A 20,284-nucleotide genomic window follows, 5' to 3' on the forward strand; every position below is an offset into this window, starting at 1 on the left:
TGTGAATTAGGTGTGTGACCTTCTAGTCTAATAGATCTTACCATGATAATGTTTTTCCTGGTATTTTATTGTTACTAAAATAATTTAAATTTGATTTTGTGAAAAAAGAAAATCAGATGAGCTGCAGGTTAATTTAAATTAAATTTGAATAAATGGATCTAACAATGCAGTGAGTAATCGTGCAATAACACAATGGATTTCAGGAAGGCAGATTTTGGTAAGCTCATAGAGCTGGTAGGTAAGTTGCCATGGGAAGCAAGACTAAGGGGGAAAACAGCTGAAGAGAGTTAGCAGTTTTTCAAAGGGACATTATTAAGGGCCCAAAAACAAGCTATTCCACTGTGTTGGAAAGATAGAAAGTATGGCAAAAGACTGCCTTGGCTTAACCAGGAGATCTTACATGATCTCAAAATAAAAAAGGAGTCATACAAAAAGTGGAAACTAGGACAAATTACAAAGGATGAATATAAGCAAACAATACAGCTATGCAGGGGAAAAATTAGAAAGGCAAAGGCACAAAATGAGCTCAAACTAGCTACAGACATAAAGTGTAATGAGAAGACTTTCTATAAAAGAAGCCAGAGGAAGACCAAGGACAAGGTAGGCCCATTGCTTGGTGAGGAGGGAGAAACAGTAACTGGACATTTGGAAAAGGCAGAAGTGCTTGATGACTTCTTTGTTTCTGTCTTCACCAAGAAGTCTGATGAAGGAATGCCTAACATAATGAATACTAGTGGGAATGGGGTAGATTTAGAAGATAAAATAAAAAAGAACAAATTAAAAATAATTGAGAAAAGTTAGTTATCTGCAAGTCACCAGAGCCTGATTAAATGCATTCTAGAATACTCAAGAAGCTGATAGAGGAGGTATCTGAGCCTTTAGCTATCAAATCTGAAAAATCATGGAAGATGGGAGAGATTCCAGAAGACTGGAAAATGGCAAATCTAGTGCCCATCTATAAAAAGGGAAATAAGAACAATCCAGGAAACTACAGACCAGACAGTTTAACTTCTGTGCCAGGAAAGATAATGGAGCAAGTAATTAAGGAATTCATCTGCAAATACCCGGAAGATAATAAAGTGATTGGTAACAGCTAGCATGGATTTGTCAAGAACAGATCATGTCAAACCAATCTGATAGCTTTCTTTGATAGAATAACGAGTCTTGTGGATAAGGGTGAAGCAGTGGACGTGGTATACCTAGACTTTAGTAAGGCATTTGATACGGTCTCGCATGATCTTCTTATCAATAAATTAGGCAAATACAACTTAGATGGGGCTACTATAAGGTGGGTGCATAACTGGCTGATTAACCATTCTCAGAAAGTAGTTATTAATGATTCACAGTCATGCTGGAAGAGCATAACAAGTGGGGTTCCGCAGGGGTCTTTTTGGGGACGACTTCTGTTCAATATCTTCATCAACAATTCAGATATTGGTATAGAGAGTATATTTATCAAGTTTGCAGATACCACCAAAATGGGAGGGATTGCAACTGCTTTGCAGATTAGGGTCATAATTGAAAACTATCTGGACAAACTAGAGAAATGGTCTGAGGTAAATAGGATGAAGTTTATAAGGACAAATGCAAAGTACTCCACTTAGGAAGGAACAATCCTTTTCACACATACAGAATGAGAAGCGACTAAGAAGGAGTACTACAGAAAAGGATCTAGGGGTTATACTGGACCACAAGCTAAATATGAGTCAACAGTATGATGCTGTTGCAAAAAAAGCAAATATGATTCTGGGATGCATTAACAGGAGTATTGTGAGCAAGACATAAGAAGTCATTTTTCCACTCTACTCTGTGCTGATTAGGCCTCAGTTGGAGTATTGTGTCCAGTTCTGGGCACCACATTTCAAGAAAGATGTGGAGAAATTGGAGAAGGTTCAGAGAAGAGCAACAAGAATTATTAAATGTCTAGAGAACATGAGCTAGGAGGGAGGTCTAAAAGAATTGGGTTTGCTTAATTTGGAAAGGAGAAGACTGAGAGGGGACATGATAGTGGTTTTCAGATATCTAAAAGGGTGTCACAAGGAGGAGGGAGAAAACTTGTTCATCTTGGCCTCTGAGGATAGGAGAAGAAGAACAGGCTTAAACTGCAGAAAGGGAGGTTTAGGTTGCACATTAGGAAGAACTTCCTAACTGTCAGGGTGGTTAAACACTGGAATAAATTGCCTAGGTAGATTGTGAAATCTCCATTTCTGGAGATATATAAGAGCAGGTTAGACAGATATCTATCAGGGATGGTCGAGACGGTGCTGGGTCCCGCCGTGAAGGCAGGGGACTGCTGGACTGAATGACCTCTCGAGGTCCCCTCCAGGTCTAGTGTTCTATGATTCTAACACAGTTCTAATTCCAACTTCATTTGGATACTAAAATAGTGGGTGTAGACCAGCATAATTTCATGTCTATCCTATTTAATCAGTAGCCATTTACTAAAGAAAATAGCCACAGTTATAGACACAAATCAGCTTGTACACAGCTTGATATTCAACTCTGTTGCCTTCCTTTGCCACTCCACCCGGTAAACAGAGACATCTAGTAGCAGAATAATAAACTAAGCTTGGTGGTTTTAGGGTGCGTGGGTGCAGGGTCATGAACCTTGATAATTATCCCTTGTTTTAGTGGTTTTTGTTACCTAACAATGGCACACATCTGAACATGCACACATGACATCAACATAGGTGCACAAGACCTAACTCACTCTGCTCACAGATGGAAAATCCTAGAGGGAACACTGCCTGCCGCTCCCACAAGGTTCCCTTGGTTCCTTCTCCACTCACTCCTCTCAGCTGGCCAGGGCTTCTGTCTGCCCATGTCCCTGCCTGCAAGCTCCTCCCTGACCATGACAGTCCCTCTTGCTGCTTGCTCCTTTTGTCTGTCTGGCTTGGGGTAAGTCATGCAGTGACTGTGTGACAGCCATTGCAGAGGTGCTCACTAGGGTTTAATCCTTTCTCCCTTTATAATAGCAGATTACTGGATCTGAGTACCCTCCACTCATGGAAAATGGAGGTCATTATCTATCAGCCCTGTATGTTCTATGATGTCACTGTGATAATAATGACAATTCTGAATAGTAGATAACTGTCCAATAACATCTTTGTAGTAGAGCAGCTTTTCTTGTTCTCTGGACTGATTCCCCCAGCCTGAATTCTCCCCCATGTGTAACTGCTGGCATGCCTCCCCAGGCCAAGAAGGACTCTTTACAAGCACCATTTTGGTTTCCAAACTTCCAACTCGAGCAAACTATCAGACACAAAAGCAGTTCCTTGGCCCATCCTGTCCTACAGCTTCCCTGGCTTGTCTCCTCTTCCATCTCCCTACTGTCACTCCCTCTCAGCTGAGCTTTTAGGCTTTTATAGGGTTCCCCTGAATCCTTCCCACTTAGGTCATACACATTCAAGAGATAGGAGTGGCCCACATCTTCTATAAAAGGAACAGGCCACCCTATTATATTGACAATTAAAATATGTTTTGCCTGTATCCCAACACCTTTAAAGTCATCCATATTAGTCATGATTTCAGGAGGGAGCCTTTGGTTGGCATTCTGAGATACAGAAAATAACTGCTAATTACTGCCATTGCTATTCTTGCTGTAGCAGGTGGTATACTGGAAATGAAACTCTGGAGTGCTGTAGCATCTGTAAGTTTCTCTTATCTATGGAATCATTGTGTTTTCTCTGTTTATTTTTAATTAGAAAGGCTTTTGTTATATTCATAAAAGGTGAATTTTGCTAGCATACATGTGCTTTGTGCTGTTTAGCTAGAATACCAGGCACTATGGTTTGTGAAAAAGTGCTCTATAAGTACATACTGATCTATAAATTATCATCTAGAAATTTACTATATGGATGTCGTTCCAAAGTACCTTCCATTATTCCCTGCTTTAACATGCTTCTTATGTTCCAGAGCATTCACATTTTGGATTGAAATGATTTGTTCTTATTTTGTTGTTCTTGTTGAAGGCCACATTTTGGTGGGGGAGGTATGGATGGTAGAGCAAAATGACTTCTGCAGTTGCCTGAGCATTGGAGGAATTGGGAAAAGATGCATGCATCCTTAGATTAGTATAACTCATTTCCCTAAATGTACAGGAATATGCTATCTGCTGTATATTTGAGAGTTTGTGCATCTATTTGTGTGTCTGTCCTTTGGTCTGTGAGTCCGTTTGTTCAAGAACTCCTCTTAAAATGGTAAGAGCTAGGACCACCAATTTGGTATGCAGCTTCCTCTTATCATAACTTAAAGCAAGGTCAGGGTTTGGATATATCACGACAAGGGGATCTGATTGTTTCTCATAAGCATCTATGAACCAATATAATTATGCCACATTATGGGATTGCGCAGCTACCTTTTTCTAAACCAGTAATTGGAACAGTACAAAAACTCTGTGTAGACCAGGTCTGGAAAAACAGGGGGTCTGCTAAACCCATATAACCAGTTTTAAACTTACATAAGTGTGACCACACAGCAATTTGCCTCCGTTTAACCGAACTGGTTTGAACAAACCAGGAAAGGAATGTGTGAAGACAAATTCTTACTGGCTCTGTAGCTCATTCACTAGTCCCCATTAGTGCTCATGCAGGGACTTCCAATCTATTGACATATAGGCAAAATCTCTCACCCTCATTTCCAGTTATTCATATATGACTTCACACCTTGTTACCCCCAGGCAATTAACCCGTATGTTGGCCATTCAGATTTCTCCTTTTATCCAAGCCATGTCTTAAATACATATAATGAAACATGATGAAATGGTAACCACATTGTATAGCAAATCCTAATCATTCTCCAGGTAATGTCACTGTGTATTAAATCTTCACGACTTGCCTTTGAACTTGGAAGAGTACAGGACAGAAATGGTATTAATAGCTCTGTTTATGTATTTTTAATGTATTCAGTTCATTGTGAATAGATTCATTAATGTTAAATGTAGTTCTAAACCTAGATGGGTCTCGGGGCTTTTCGTTTTTTTATTTTGAAGCCTTTGTTGGAAGTCTACTGTTTAGGAGGGCCTTTTGCACTGCTACTAGTCTCATTCACGTTTTCTCTCCTTCTCTTTCAGGAGCTATTGTGACAATCTTGGCTACCATCCTTTAAGTGCTGCTGACTTTGGAAAGATCATGAAAAATGTCTTTCCAAATATGAAGGCCCGCCGTCTGGGCACAAGAGGCAAATCAAAATATCCTTTGCTAGAATACTTTCCAATAATCTCTTCTGCGCTTGCTTGAAGAACATCTGTTGTTATATCTCATCTACCAGCTAAATTTAGAAGTAAAATTAAATTAAGGAATGCAAACAATTTCCCCAAAGTGCTTGGTAGAATACTTGGAAATTTGTTAATCTTCTGACATTAAGATGTAAGACAAGTCTTCAGAAATGTATCTGTTTGAGTTCATTTGATTCTTAATGTTTAGTTATTCCTGTAGTTATTTACCCAGATAACCTAGTTTTATCTTGAAGAATAAAAAAGTTTAGTATTAAATAAAACAACTTGCATTAGATCCATGCAATGCCTTTAATGCCATAACAACTCAAGTAAGGGGAATTAACTTCTTTCCTTGTACTGTATCAGTGCAAATTGGTAAGAAATTTGAGAAATGAAGCCATTGAGGTTTCTTAAGCCATGATAAATTGTTGTTTAAAATTGACACCTCTCACCACAGAGAAGTGCTCAGGCTCTAGATCACCTTTTTTGTAGTGGGAGAGGGAGGTTAATTGTTGTATAAAAGAAGAGAGGAAGGAACGGCTGTCAGTGAGGAAGGAGCTCTGAAGTGTGCAAGAATCCACAAAACAATTAGCTGGTGATTTAAGATTAAACTTAGGGATACCTCCAAGGATGATTTCAGAGCACAAATAGATATCTCTATTTATAAACAGGGCTGTGCACAATTCAAGGCATTAAAAAAGCCAATAGGGCCACTTAATGTCACTCCATCACTTAACAGGCAGCCAGTGTAAAGAACTCAGCTCAAGCATAATATAAAAAAGTTTGCTCAAGCCAGCAATTATCTGTTGTTATTATTATTAGCCATTATTATCATGAACAAGCAGTGAAAAAGTCCTGCTAGGAAGGAACTGCAGTATTAAAGGCCATGAGAACATCTGTTGGTTTTGTGAGTTTGTCTGACATTAGGGATCAGCATGTATAAACTGTAACTGAAACACCCGTATTCCATGTCTAACAAGGTAAGGTGTTCCTGGAAAAACTAGTTGAAAACTACAGCCAAGTTATTTAATCTTGCACATTAGTCTGAATTAGTCCACTCAGTAAGTGGAGACATGAAGTAGAGGTGTTAGAGGTTAACTGGTAACCCAGTAGGCAGACAGTTTACCAAGTAACCGGTTAACTAGCCTGGCAGGCTGGAGCCTGCCAGCAGCCGCAATAGGGCCAGCAAAGGCCCTGCCATCAGAGGCCGTGGTGAGACCACATCAGTCCCCACCAGCTGCAGTGGGATGAGGTCAGAGCAACCCCTTCCTCAGCCATGAACTGTTGTGCCATGGGCAGGGCAGATTAACTGGTTAAAACTAGCATTTTACCGGTTAACATTTTAAACATTAATTAACATCCATAACATGAAGGCAGTGAGAACTTCTATCAGGAAGGATTTTGTCTTCCTAAAGCTGAGGGTCAATCCTAGTGCCTACACTGGAAAATTATTTTGAAATAATTAAATTTAAAATAATAACTCCCAAAATAACAAAATAAAATAGTGTGTCCTCACTACAGGGAAGCCTTGAAATTAGTCCAAGGCAGGTTCCAGTAATGTGGATGCGCTACCTCGACTTAGAACCCCAGGAAGCACTGGGGAGTAATTAGTTCAAATTACTCTGGGGAGTAGTTATTTCGTAATAGTAGTACTAGAGCATCCATACTAACGCTATTTTGAAATAACTATTTCAAAATAAGCATTATTCCCTGAGGAAAGCAGGAGTACTGTTTTCGAAATAACCGGCCTGTTATTTCAAAATCAAGGGCTTGGTAGTGTGGGCACTACGCCAAGGTTCCCACTAATCTTTACCATCTATTTGTGGATTTTTCCCATTCAGGTACAGAATGAATTTTGTTATATGCACCAAGGCACGTGTGAATATGCACCACCAGTAGACACGCAAATCTAGCAGTGAGTGCTCTGCTAATCAGCTGGGCAGCACCTGACTCTTTCCTGAGCAGCCGCAGAAGTACCCAGCTTATAGGGAACACTTCACTCCGCTTATTTTGACATAAGGGGGGTTATTTTGAAATAACTCTCTAGTGTAAACCAGGACTCTGTGTTTTATGTATCTTTATATTTGGTGAAAGATGTGCTGATCACCTTAAATAAAAGGGATGGCTCTGGCATATCCAGCTGGCAATCAGCCAATCATTCTTCTAGATCTAAAATTGAGCACGCAGACTCCATGAGGCAGCACATAGGTAACTGTATAATTTGCATGTTTTAAATATTGAGGCATATGGGAAATAGATCTCTGCAGGTATGATGTTTCACATTCCTGACTCGTGATCTGCAGTTTTCTGTCACCACAGATTGACTCTTGTCTAAGGTCTGTACTCTGTATGACTCGAAACACTGGATGATCCTGGCATACTGTTTGTCTATGCAACGCATGCACTGCATGCTCAAGGACTAGCTGTGCCTGTAGAACAATTCTATCCAGCCCCCAACCACTCATGGGGATCATTCATAAATTTTTAATGGCGAGAGTAATTAACCAGTGCACCAATCTATGAAGGGCCCAGATGGATTCGCCATCACTGACCTTTTTTAAATCACATTTGGATGTTTTTTCTACAAGATCTGCTCTAGGAATTATTTGAGGAAGTTTGACGGCTTGTGCTATTCAGCGGGTCAGACCAGATGAGCATAGTGGTATTTCTGGCCTTGGAATCTGTGAATCTGTTTAAAGACAGACTTCAATGCCTAGTTGGTATCCATTAATTACATGCCCTCTAGTTTAGAGAATCCATGCTTTATGTAATAGGAAATCAGAACATTACTAATAAAAAAAATCATTCTCCTCACAACTCAGGATGATTAAAATGCGGCTTTATCTTATAAAAGTCTCATCTACCAGAGAGAGTCATAAAAGAACAATGGTTGGAAGTTAAAACCAAGCAAATTCAAATTAGAAATAAGGCACAAATGTTTAACATTGGGACTACCTACCCAGGGAAGTAGTGCATGTAGTTTGACCTACATCACATATGCCAAATTTCAACCAGTTACCCCCATATTGAGCCCAAGTACTTGTGTTTGGGCACTCAGCAAGGAATTCAAAGTACTTGGGCTCAGTACGAGTAACTGGTTGAAATTATTTGGGATTTGTGATGTAGAAGGTCAAACTACATAATTTAATGATCCCATTTGGCTTTTAAATCCATGAAATGTACTGAGGGCCTGCCAGCATTTTGGCAGACTGCTGTGTTCACCTGGAGCCCCCAGTGAATTCATTTGGACTCCATGGGAATACAAGAGACTACCCATGAAGATGATAGTGCAGGACTGGGGCCCATCATTTATACTGTTTCGATTCCTGGCTTAATGTAAAGGATTTTTTAATGTAATGCTAACAGGTGTGGTACTTGCTTTTCACTTTTGCTTATAAAGTCTATCCTGGAAAAGCAGAAGAATGTTTGAAAACATTTGTCATTTTCTTACAAACCAAGGAGCAGAGAATATTTAGACCTTAATTCATGATCACATATTGCTACAGTGGATTGAGGAAGAAAGCTTTTGTGCATATGCCAACACTGCCCAACCTTGGATTCCATAAAACTGGAGATGGGGTACAGTATCTATATACATATTTGAATAAATTAATATTCACCATATTTTCTTTTAATATTTAACATAATTGAAACAAAAACATGTCATCAAACAGGCTAAAGAGATGTTCAGTTTTTAAAAATATAGGATTTTTTAAAATAAAACTCTCATATCCCAAAACAAGTCCAGTTGGATTTGTTTTAAAGTTAAGTTTTATCAGTTGGAATGCTATTAATAAAAATAATGGTCTGATTTAGCAGTTCTTCACAGTGTCATCACCCAGAAACTAATATTTGCTAAATTCATAATTCTCTGTGTATTTTTGCCTTCACTATAAAAAACTAAAAAGAACACTGTTAGAAAGGGAGCAGGAGTCACAATGACGCACGCCTCTTCCAGATAACAGGTGGCATGCTATATTGGTAGGCTTAGAAGAAAAGTAGTGAAACACTAAAAATGCTTAGCTAATTTTAGTTTGGCTTTTCATTCAAGGGGCATCGGATTGTGGGTAGTGAAAGTACTGGGATTACTCATGCAATATTCTTCCACAACTGTAATAGCAATGTAATATAATGTCTCTGCTTGTGCAGAAAAGGTAGGAAAAGATTGATGTGTTTCATCTTGAATAATATTGATTCACATGTAGAATATATAGATTTTTTAAAATTAAGTTAATGCGTTCCTTTTCTATATCATTTTGTTCTAAGGTTGTCATTGCGTTTTGATAACTAAGCTTTGCTTTTTCTTTGTTTTAGTTGGATGGGTCAGATCCATCAGGGCAGCTACAAAGTGCGGATGAGGAAGTTGTGTCGGCTGCCTGTCGGCTTGTGTGCGAATGGGCCCAGAAAGTCCTAAGCCAGCCATTTGATTCAGTCTTGGATTTAGCTCGTTTCCTTGTCAAAAGTCACTACATCGGCACCAAATCAATGGCAGCTTTAACTGTAATGGCAGGGGCACCAGCAGGTAATGGGTTAACTGTTATTTCTGAACCTGTGGGGTGGATGATCTTTTATTTCAGAAGAAAATTAATGCATTTTGTGTGATGACTTTTTAAATTTAAATAGTAAGAACTGGGGAGACTGGGTAATCAAGGAGGACTAGTAGCTGGATACAGAATTTGCCATCTTTGTCATCTGTTGGAATGGAGCCTAATTGAGGAGTGACTGAAAGATGTCATAGAATCATAGAATAATAGGACTGGAAGGGACCTCGAGAGGTCATCGAGTCCAGCCCCCCGCCCTCAAGGCAGGATCAAGCTCCGTCTACACCATCCCTGACAGATGTCTATCTAACCTGTTCTTAAATATCTCCAGAGAGGGAGATTCCACCACCTCCCTTGGCAATTTGTTCCAATATTTGACCACCCTGACAGTTAGGAATTTTTTCCTAATGTCCAATCTAAACCTCCCCTGCTGCACTTTAAGCCCATTACTCCTTGTCCTGTCCTCAGAAACCAAGAGGAACAAATTTTCTCCTTCCTCCTTGTGACACCCTTTTAGATATTTGAAAGCCGCTATCATGTCCCCCCTTAATCTTCTTTTTTCCAAACTAAACAAGCCCAGTTCATGAAGCCTGGCTTCATAGGTCATGTTCTCTAAACCTTTAATCATTCTTGTCGCTCTTCTCTGTACCCTTTCCAATTTCTCCACATCTTTCTTGAAATGTGGCGCCCAGAACTGGACACAGTACTCCAGCTGAGGCCTAACTAGTGCAGAGTAGAGCGGCAGAATGACTTCACGAGTTTTGCTTACAACACACCTGTTGATACAACCTAGAATCATATTTGCTTTTTTTGCAACAGCATCACACTGTTGACTCATATTCAACTTGTGGTCCACTATGACCCCTAGATCCCTTTCTGCCATGCTCCTTCCTAGACAGTCGCTTCCCATCTTGTATGTATGGAACTGATTGTTCCTTCCTAAGTGGAGCACTTTGCATTTCTCTTTATTAAACCTCATCCTGTTTACCTCCGACCATTTCTCTAACTTGCTACGGTCATTCTGAATTATGTCCCTATCCTCCAAAGAAGTCGCAACCCCACCCAGTTTGGTATCATCTGCAAACTTAATAAGCGTACTCTCTATCCCAATATCTACATCATTGATGAAGATATTGAACAGTACGGGTCCCAAAACAGACCCTTGAGGAACTCCACTTGTTATCCCTTTCCAGCAGGATTTAGAACCGTTAACAACCACTCATCTGTCACAGTCTGATGACCGTTAGGTGAAAGGAGTTAGTAGTGTGAGTCCAGTCCCTAATACGTAAACATCCACATCACTAACACCCTTTTTCCAGAAAGGCTCCATACCTGTTACAAGCCCTAACTAGGGATAAATTAAGTGCTTTGGCTGAATCAGATTCTCAATTGCTGACTCAGTTGGTTCCCTTGTTAGCAGTCTTAGTATAGAGGCCTAGGGTAGTAAGTTCCAAAGTCATGCAGTGTACTTGGAGGCATGGAAAGGGAGACCTTGAATTGTCATTAATATAAGAACATAAGAATGGCCGTACTGCGTCAGACCAAAGGTCCATCCAGCCCAGTACCCTGTCTGCCGACAGTGGCCAATGCCATGTGTCCCAGAGGGAGTGAATTGAACAGGTAATGATCAAGCCATCTCTCTCCTGCCATCCATCTCCGCCCTCTGACAAACAGAGGCTAGGGACACCATTCCTTACTCATACTGGCTAAGCCATTTATGGACTTAACCTCCATGACTTTATCTAGTTCTCTTTTAAACCCTGTTATAGTCCTAGCCTTCAGAACCTCCTCAGGCAAGGAGTTCCACAGATTGACTATGCGCTGTGTGAAGAACGTCCTTTTATTTGTTTTAAACCTGCTGCCCATTAGTTTCATTTGGTGGCTCCTAGTTCTTATATTATGGGAACAAGAAAAGAGCACTTTTCCTTATTCACTTTCTCCACACCTCTCATGATTTTATATATCTCTGTCATTGCCCGTGTTGTACCTATTCTGTGATTTTAGTTTTCTGAGCTGTTAAACTGGCTTCTTTCACCAGTACTGAAAAAAAGGGGAAAATTCATAGTTTTGGTGCAGTTGGGATTTTTAAGTTTGTTAGTTGTAAGGAACGGGAGTGGGGATGGCTAGTAAAATATTGTCACATCTGGTTAGTGCAATTTACTACTGGAGGAGCTTAATTTGTCCTTAAATGGACCTTTACATGAATTGTGGTACAAGTGTAGCTGGCCCGAGTTTACAGACAGAGTTGGACTCCATAGTCACTCTCATCCTTGAGGTCCTGGTCAGCCCTTCAGTGGTGGCTCAACCTACAGATTATCTGCAGTGGGGGTCCCCATATCTGCCCTGCAATTGACTCTCATCCCAGTCACAGATGTATTGGCAATACTCTGGGGCGCTCACTTAGGTGATCTCAGGTCGCAAGGCCTTTGGGCACCTGTGGAGATTCCTATTCACATCAGCATCAAAGAGCTGTGGACAGTTTGCCTTGCCTGCAGGACATTCTGTGCTCACCTCCAGGGCAAATATGTTTTGTTTTTAACAGACAACAACACAGTGATGTTTTATATAAACAAACCTAGTGAGGCTCACTCTTCTCCCTTTTGTCACAAAGCCCTCAAGCTGTGGGATTTTTAGGGTACATCTAGACAGAGATTTTTGAAAGAGAGCATCTAGACAGCAAACAGTATTTTCGAAAAAGGGAGCCGCTTTTTCGAAAGAGAGCACCCAGGCAGTCTGGATGATCTCTTTCGAAAAAGCACTGTTTGCGTTCAATAACATCTTCTTTCAAAAGAGCACTTTAAAAAAAAAGGCGTTATTCCTCATAAAACGAGGTTTTCCGCAGTCGAAAAAACTGCTGCATTCTTTCAATTTACTTTTGAAAGAACGTGGCAGCAGTCTAATCGCAGGTGAAGTTTTTTTGAAAAAAGGCCACTTTTTAAAAAAAAACCCTTTAGTCTAGACACACCCTTTCAACTGAAGGCTTCGTATCTGCCTAAGGCTCAAAACAAGTTGGCCAATCACCTCGGCCGGTCTTTCCACTGCCACGAGTAGTCACTTCGCCCTGACATATCTGGCATTATTTTCCAGAAGTGAGTATTTCCCCAGGCAGACCTATTTACAATGCACCAGAACAGGAAACACCAGAGCTTTTGCTCCTTCCTTAGTCACAGACTGGGCTCTCTGGCAGACGCCTTCCTCATCCCATGGAAAGGAAGGCAGTCTGTTTTATGCATTCCTGCCTCTTTCCCTCATTCACAAGGTCCTGCTCAAAGTACATCAAGACAAGGAATCAGTGATCGTGGTATCTCCAGCATGGCCCAACAGCACTGGTTCTCCACTCTGCTAGACTTGTCAGTGGACAGGGCTCTTCTTTTGCCCCCAATTCTGAACTTGCACACTCAGGACCAGGGTCAGCTTCAGCTTCCCAACCTGGAGTTGTTCTATCTCACAGCCTGGATGCTCAGTGGTTAAATCTGTGGGAACTGGCATAAAGCCTTCCACTTGTGCCACCTATCTTGCCAAGTGAAAGAGGTTTTTGATCTGGTCACTTCAAAATGGCATTCAGCCTGGGGAGGCTTCTATCCCCGTTGTTCTAGACTACCTCCTTCACCTAAAACATCAAGGTCTGGCAGTGGCTTTGAGGAGGGCGCACTTAGTGGCTATCTCAGCCTTCCCAGGCTCAGTAGGCCATTCTGTGTTTACTGGTCCAGTGCAGAGCCATTTCCTGAAGAGCTTGTACAGACTTTACCCCTATATAAGATAGCCTCAAACTGAGGTCCCATGGAGAGACAAGCTATCTAAATTAATGGGACTGCCCTGTGAGCCGGTGGCTACATGCTCCCTCTTATATTTGTCCTAGAAGGTAGCCTTTCTAGTGGTTATCATATCGGCCAGAAGGGTTTCTGAACTAAAGGCCTTGATGTGGGCGCCTCCTTATACAGTCTTTTATAAGGACCACGTCCAGCTTTTTTGTGTAAAGTGGTTTCAGATTTTCGTGTCAACCAGGACATTTTTCTACCACCTTTTTATCCGAAGCTGCATGAATCCAGCAAGGAGTGTGCACTTCACTCCCTGGATGTCAGGCGTGCCCTTGCTTTTTATCTGGCACGTACTGAGCCGTTCAGAAAATCTACCCAGGTGTTTGTTTCTGTCGCTTACTAAATGAAGGGCCTAATGATTACATCCCAGAGGATTTCTTTGTGGATTACAGCTTGTATTAGAGCCTGTTTCAATCTCACCAAAGTCCCAGCTGCACCACTGACTGCCCACTCTACACTGGCGCAGGCTTCTTCCACCACGTTCCTGGTCCATGTGCTGATCCCAGATACTTGCAGGGCAGCCACTTGATCTTTGGTCCATACATTTACATCTCACTACACTGTTCATTTGCATGCCAGAGATGATACTGATTTTGGAAGAGCAGTACTTCAGTCAGCAACTCGGTCATATCCGACCCCTCCACCAGCTAGCTGCTTGGGAGTCAGCTGCTTTGACATAAACCAGGGGTTCCCACACTTTTTGTCACGGGGACCAGTAAATCCATTCATGAGCTTTTGGAGGACCGATGACATTCATTTGCATATTCATTAAGCAAATGATGAATATTCAAATAAGTTGTTTCTGGTCCTCCCAAAGCCCCCAGGGCCAGCATTAGCAAAGCTTTTGATACAGTCGCCAACAATAATCTTGCCAGCAAGTTAAGGGAATATGGATTCGATAAATGGACTCTTAAGATGGATAGAAAGCTGGCTAGATCAGGGTTTCCCAAACTTTTTACTTTAGTTGAAACCCGTTTTTTTCAGTACTGTTTTTTGCAGCCCAAAAATATGAACGCATATAAAAAAAGAATTAAAAATTAATAAATTTTCAGTGTTTTACCCGGCTGCATCCTCTGCCCAGCCTGGGCCAGGGCTTGGGGGACCCGGCGCCGCACGGGCACTCCAGGAGGCGGGAGCAGGAGTAGATTGGGGGTAGGGTATCTGGATAGGAGGGAGGGTGCAAGGAGAGGGGTAGGGTTGCCAGGTGTCCAGTTTTGTAACGGACAGTCCAGTATTTGAGGGTTCTGTCCTGGAAACAAATTGAGAAAATACCAGACATATAAAATGTCTGGTATTTTCTAATTAGGTAAGTTTTATTATTATTAGGTGTATCGGTCCGTAGCTGCTAACTGCCTGGCTGGTAGATGTGCTCACGCTGTGTGAGTGTGTCTGCCAGCCAGGCAGTTTGCAACTACTCAAGGGATGGTATGTGGTGAGGGTAAGGGAGATGGGCAAAATGGAACCCCGGGGCCGGACTCACTCGTGTGCCCAGCTCAGTCCCACTCGCCTCCCAATCTCCCCAGTCCAGCCCTGCTGCCCCCGTCCAGCCCTCCACCGATCTCCCCCAGTCAGCTCCGCTCCCCCGACGACCCGCCCGACCAGCCACACTGCCCCCATCTAGCCCTGCTTCCGGCAGCTGGTTCTCCTGTCCTCCTCCTCCCAATCTCCCCCGTTCAGCCCTAGTTCTGCCGCCAGTTTCCCCCCCACACACACCTCCTCCCAACCCACCCCACTCTGCTCCCCTCCTTGGCAGCCATGCTGACACCCGGTATTCTTTTCCCGGGCCGTGGCCCATAGTTTGGGAAACACTGACATAAACGATTACTTGAAGAAGAAAAATCGGTTACCTACCTTTCATAATTGTTGTTCTTCGAGATGCGTTGCTTATATCCATTCCAGTGCCCACCCACCTCTCCTCTACCAGAGTCTTCCAGCAAGAAAGAACTAATCAGGGAGAGGATTGGCAGTGGACTATATACAGCACCATAATGATGCCACTCAGGGGGCTTTACAGCCAATCAATGGATATTCTTAATGGAAAAACTTCTATTATGTGCACACCTGCATGGAATGGATATGAGCAATATATATTAAAGAACAATAACCAGAAGGATTAGCTAAATGTTTTTTCTTGTGCATCAAAACTTGTTCTCACTGTGTCTTTCCCAAAAAGCCATTGGCCTGAGAAGTTCTCAATGGTTGTATTTAAATCTCAGTGTACACTGCTGAATGCTACCCAGGTAGCCCTTTTGGCAACAGAAAGAGCTTTCAGAATGTAAAAGGGGTGGTTGATCATGATGATCTCCAGGGCAGAGACATGGCAGTGCAAGTCTTTACCCTCTTCATATTGCCCCTCAGATATGTACTCTTAGCTTCAGGAGTTCTTTCAGCAGTGCCATCACATGAAAACCGTAATGACCCTTCACCCAGTACTTCAAGCAAGGAAAATTCTTCCCAACACTTGCAGATTGGATGATCATTCAGGAGAGTGAGCAGATCACGCTTGCAAACACTCATGAGGATACTCCAGAAGTTCTCTCCATCTATGCTGTATAGAAGCTGATAGCTCTTGCATACCTCTGTCTGTGGTCTGGGCACCAAACCTTTTCTTCTTCCCTCTTCGGAACCAAACTACCTTTGCTTTTTTGCAGGGAACAGTTGTCTATTGTGTTAATATGAGAGAGAGCCCGATTGTATGTATTCCCATACTATTTCTTTCCCTTCAACATTCAGCCCAGTCACTCTAGGTTTGGACATTTCAGTTCTTAATAAAGTATTTGTTAAGTATTTAATTAACTGACTAATCAAATGGTCGATGCATTTTTAAATCAACTATTTGATTAGTTGATAGGGTGGTTCCACCTTTGAAGTGTAGCAACATCCCTAGGGCGAAAGGCAAAAGTGTTGTGAGGAGCCCCGGGTCAGCTGGGGACTCCACGCGGCACTGCCTCTTTGAAATGCCACACAGAGCCCAGGGTCAGCAAGGGAGTCCCCAGTTGATCCTGGGCTTCAGGCGATGCTGCCGCTTTGAAACACAGCAAGGAGCCTGACGCCGGGCTCCCTATGGCATTTCAAAGCGGCAGCGCCACAGGGAGCCTGGGTCTGGCCCCAAACTTCAAGCAGTGCTGCTACTTTTGAAGTACTCCTCTTTCTTCCCCCCTCTTGCTGCCTTTTTCTGAGGGAGGCAGCAAGGGGGGGGGGAGAGAGCTACTAGTCGACTAGTCCTGCTCATCCCTAGTTCTTAAGTGAAAAAGGAATTGAGAGGTGAAGGCTGTGACATGCTGCAGCATTCTGGAGAAACGGGTAAACAGTGAGGTGGCAAAATTTGCAGATGATACCAAACTGCTCAAGATAGTTAAGAACAAAGCAGAATGTGAAGAGCTTCAAAAGGATCTTCCAATACTAGGTGATTGGGCAACAAAATGGCAAATGAATTTTAACATTGAAAAATGCAAAGTAAAGCACATTGGAAAAAATAATCTCAACTACACATACAAAACTGATGGTTAAATATTAGCTATAACCATCCAAGAGAGAGATCTTGGAGTCATTGTGGATAGTTCTCTGAAAACATCTACTCAATGTGTAACAGCAGTCAAAAAAGCAAACAGAATGTTAGGAATCATTAAAAAAGAGATAAAGAATAAGACAGAAAGTATTTTATTGCCCCTGTATAAATCCATGGTATGCCCACATCTTAAATACTGAGTACAAATGTGGTCTTCTCATCTCAAAAATGATATATTGGCATTGGAAATGGTTCAGAAAAGAGCAACAAAAATTATTAGGGGTTTGGAACGGGTCCCATATGAAGAGAGATTAAAAATACTGGGACATTTCAGCTTAGAAAAGAGGAAACTAAGGGGGAATATGATAGAGATCTATAAAATCATTACAGGTATGGAGAAAGTAAATAAGAAAAAGTTATTTACTTGCTCCCATAACATAAGAGCGAGGGGTCATCAAGTGAAACTAATAGGTAGTAGATTTAAAATAAACGAAAGGAAGTTTTCCTTCACGCAGCCCACAGTCAACCTGTGGAACTCCTTGCCAGAGGATGGTGTGAAGACCAGGGCTTCTACATGGTTATAAAAAGAACTAGATACATTCATGAAGGTTAGGTTCTTCAATACTTATTAGCAAGAATGGGTAGTAATGGTGTCCCTAGCCTCTGTTTGTCAGGGGCTGGAAATGGATGACAGGAGAGGGATCACTTGATGATTACCTGTTTCTGTTCACTCCTTCTGGGGTATCTAGCATTGGCCACTGTCAGAAGTCAGAAAACCAGGCTAGATGGACTGCTGGTCTGACTCTGTATGCCATTCTTATATTCTTATGTATTCTTAGTCTTATTCAATTCTAGTGACTGCTGCTCCTAAGTGAGATGTCTAAGAAGTACTTTCTGAGCACATTCTGTATGTTGCAGGTCATATGGCCTAAAATGATATGCATAAAGAACCATAATTAAGAGTTGTCTCATGTACAGCTTTTAAAATCTGTGTGTGGAAAGGAAACTGTTAGAACCTATTTACATAGGCATCATTTTAAGAACAGGTTAGTCTTGGAACTGTTACTCAACTTTCTGGAGATCAGGGTTGCAATATGATGGGGTAACAGGTTAAAATGTAGATTGCTTCTGACTACACATGTAAGAACAGTTGACTTGCCTGGAGGTCTTGCTGCTTGACTTTCAGGGACATTCTTTCCAGAAAGTACTTTTTTCTGTGTCTTCATTTCCTCTTCTGAATTCAATTTGTGTTTTCAGTTCTTCAGCTTCTCTGTGTTGTCTCCTACTCTTCTATGCACTAGTAGCATTATTAAGCACTTCTAGCATTACCTATACATGATAAGATCAGTTCCACACTTGTACTGCAACTGTTGTTCGACACTGTACACTGCTGGACTCTCCCCAGACTGTCCAAAGGAATTTGTATAATCTGTTCAGCATTTCTTGTCCATGACACAGCCTCGTGTTTTGGAATGCGTAACTTTTAAAAGCGTGATAAACTTGAACAACAAAAAATAGATTGAAGATGTTTAAAAAATAAATTTAAAATGTATATTAACTGATATCTACTGACAATTATGCAAGGGACAGACTGTCACAGTATCATGTTAACTTAGAATCTGGAAATTGGGATTTCCAGAAACAAAATACCAATGTAAAATATTTGAGCAACAATGTAAGCTTGCCCAGCTCCCTGGTTCTCAGTAAAAAAAAAATGTTTTCATTGTGGGTTCTTGCACACATGTTGACATATATATTTAGATAAAGAAATGTCACACAACAGATATGGCATAAATCACTTTTATTCTGTTTTGCTTTCAGGAATAAAAGGGATCCCTCAACCCTCTGCTTTTATACCCACAGCTGAAAGTAATTCCTTTCAGCCTCAAGTGAAAACTCTGCCATCGCCTGTTGATGCTAAACAGCAGCTACAGCGTAAGATCCAGAAGAAGCAGCAGGAACAGAAACTGCAGTCTCCTTTGCCAGGAGAATCTCCAGCAAAGAAGACAGAAGGAGCTACAGCCAATGGAGTAACAAGTATTTCTAATGGAAGTCCTGCAATCTTGTCTCCTCAGCCTATTGGGATCGTAGTGGCAGCTGTCCCCAGCCCCATACCGGTAATGTGCTCCAACAGTTTCCACCCAGACAACCTTATAAAACTGTTTTTCTCTGTTTTATATTTATTCTGGAAATATGTAAGCAAATAGAAAGTTATCACAAGCTAATGGCTTCCTGTTCCTGGTAGAATGTTGAGAGATGGATGCAGTAACCCTTCTTTCACTGACTTTTTCTGTTATTCCAAATAAGTGACAAAGCCAGAAATGTAATAATTTCATCTGGTGGATGTGGATGTAGTAGAGTGACACTTACACAGCGTGGGCCAAGTTCATCCTTGGCGTAAGTCAGTAATAGTGGCACTTTAACCAGGAATAATTTAGGTTGTAAATGGGAATGATTATACTTTTAAGACAAAATTCCCCTGAATTCTGAAGCTTGCACAAAGCACTATGCATTGCTTAAGCCCTTAATATCATATGTAAATGTGACTGGGGGCTTTGTGCTGGCATCAGTTTAACCTTTATTTCAATATCTATGCTGTAGTTCGTACATGTTTGTTTCAGCTGAACAAAACCTGATTTTTGGCTTTGTTGTATATTGTGATCACTAAGCCAGTTTCTGCCTGAATAATGTTTGACTTGTGTTTTATTCACTGGTGGAAGTTAGAAAATTAATGTTTGAAGATCTTCTATGCTCTCTGTCTATCTTCAATCAATACTCCCAGACCCTGCATCTAAATTATAGGGCTGGTAGGGACCTGGAGATGTCAAAGAATGTCCCTTCACGCTCTTATAATAGGGCTTCAATTTTATGAGAATCAAGCCCCAAGTATCTAGCATAGATTTTAGTTGTCTGTATTATTGTTCGTATTACTGTAGTTCCTAGAAGCCCTAGACATGGACCAGGATCCCTTTGGGTTAGGCAAAATGGATTGTTTGTTCTCTTCTAATTTTATTGCTGGCCTTAGTACTCAACTGTATAATCTTTCATGTTTTCCCCAGGAGTTTAGGGATGGGGTAAGCCTAGGGATGGTGGGTCTTTGTTGTTTTGTCATTATGCCCGCTTTCGTGTTCTGATATGTAAGTTGTGAAGCAGTTGAGGTAGAAGAGCAGCTGTAGTGTATGTTTGGAGTATTTACAGTGAG

General features: G+C 41.5%; 1 protein-coding gene across 1 annotated transcript in view; it reads left to right on the forward strand.

Annotated features, from left to right (window-relative positions):
- The window catches only part of RFX7 (regulatory factor X7), a 123,115-nt gene that overhangs the window by 94,382 nt on the left and 8,449 nt on the right, over window positions 1-20,284 (forward strand). Inside the window, exons 5-8 of the mRNA XM_089782008.1 lie at window positions 5,072-5,188; window positions 8,710-8,794; window positions 9,530-9,737; window positions 18,904-19,199. Of these exons, the coding sequence (XP_089638134.1) occupies window positions 5,072-5,188; window positions 8,710-8,794; window positions 9,530-9,737; window positions 18,904-19,199 (706 nt within the window). The remainder of the gene's footprint in view (window positions 1-5,071; window positions 5,189-8,709; window positions 8,795-9,529; window positions 9,738-18,903; window positions 19,200-20,284) is intronic.

The sequence above is a fragment of the Pelodiscus sinensis genome, chromosome 14 (genome assembly GCF_052426305.1).
Source record: "Pelodiscus sinensis isolate ZL-2025 chromosome 14, ASM5242630v1, whole genome shotgun sequence".
Taxonomy (NCBI): Eukaryota; Metazoa; Chordata; order Testudines; family Trionychidae; genus Pelodiscus; species Pelodiscus sinensis.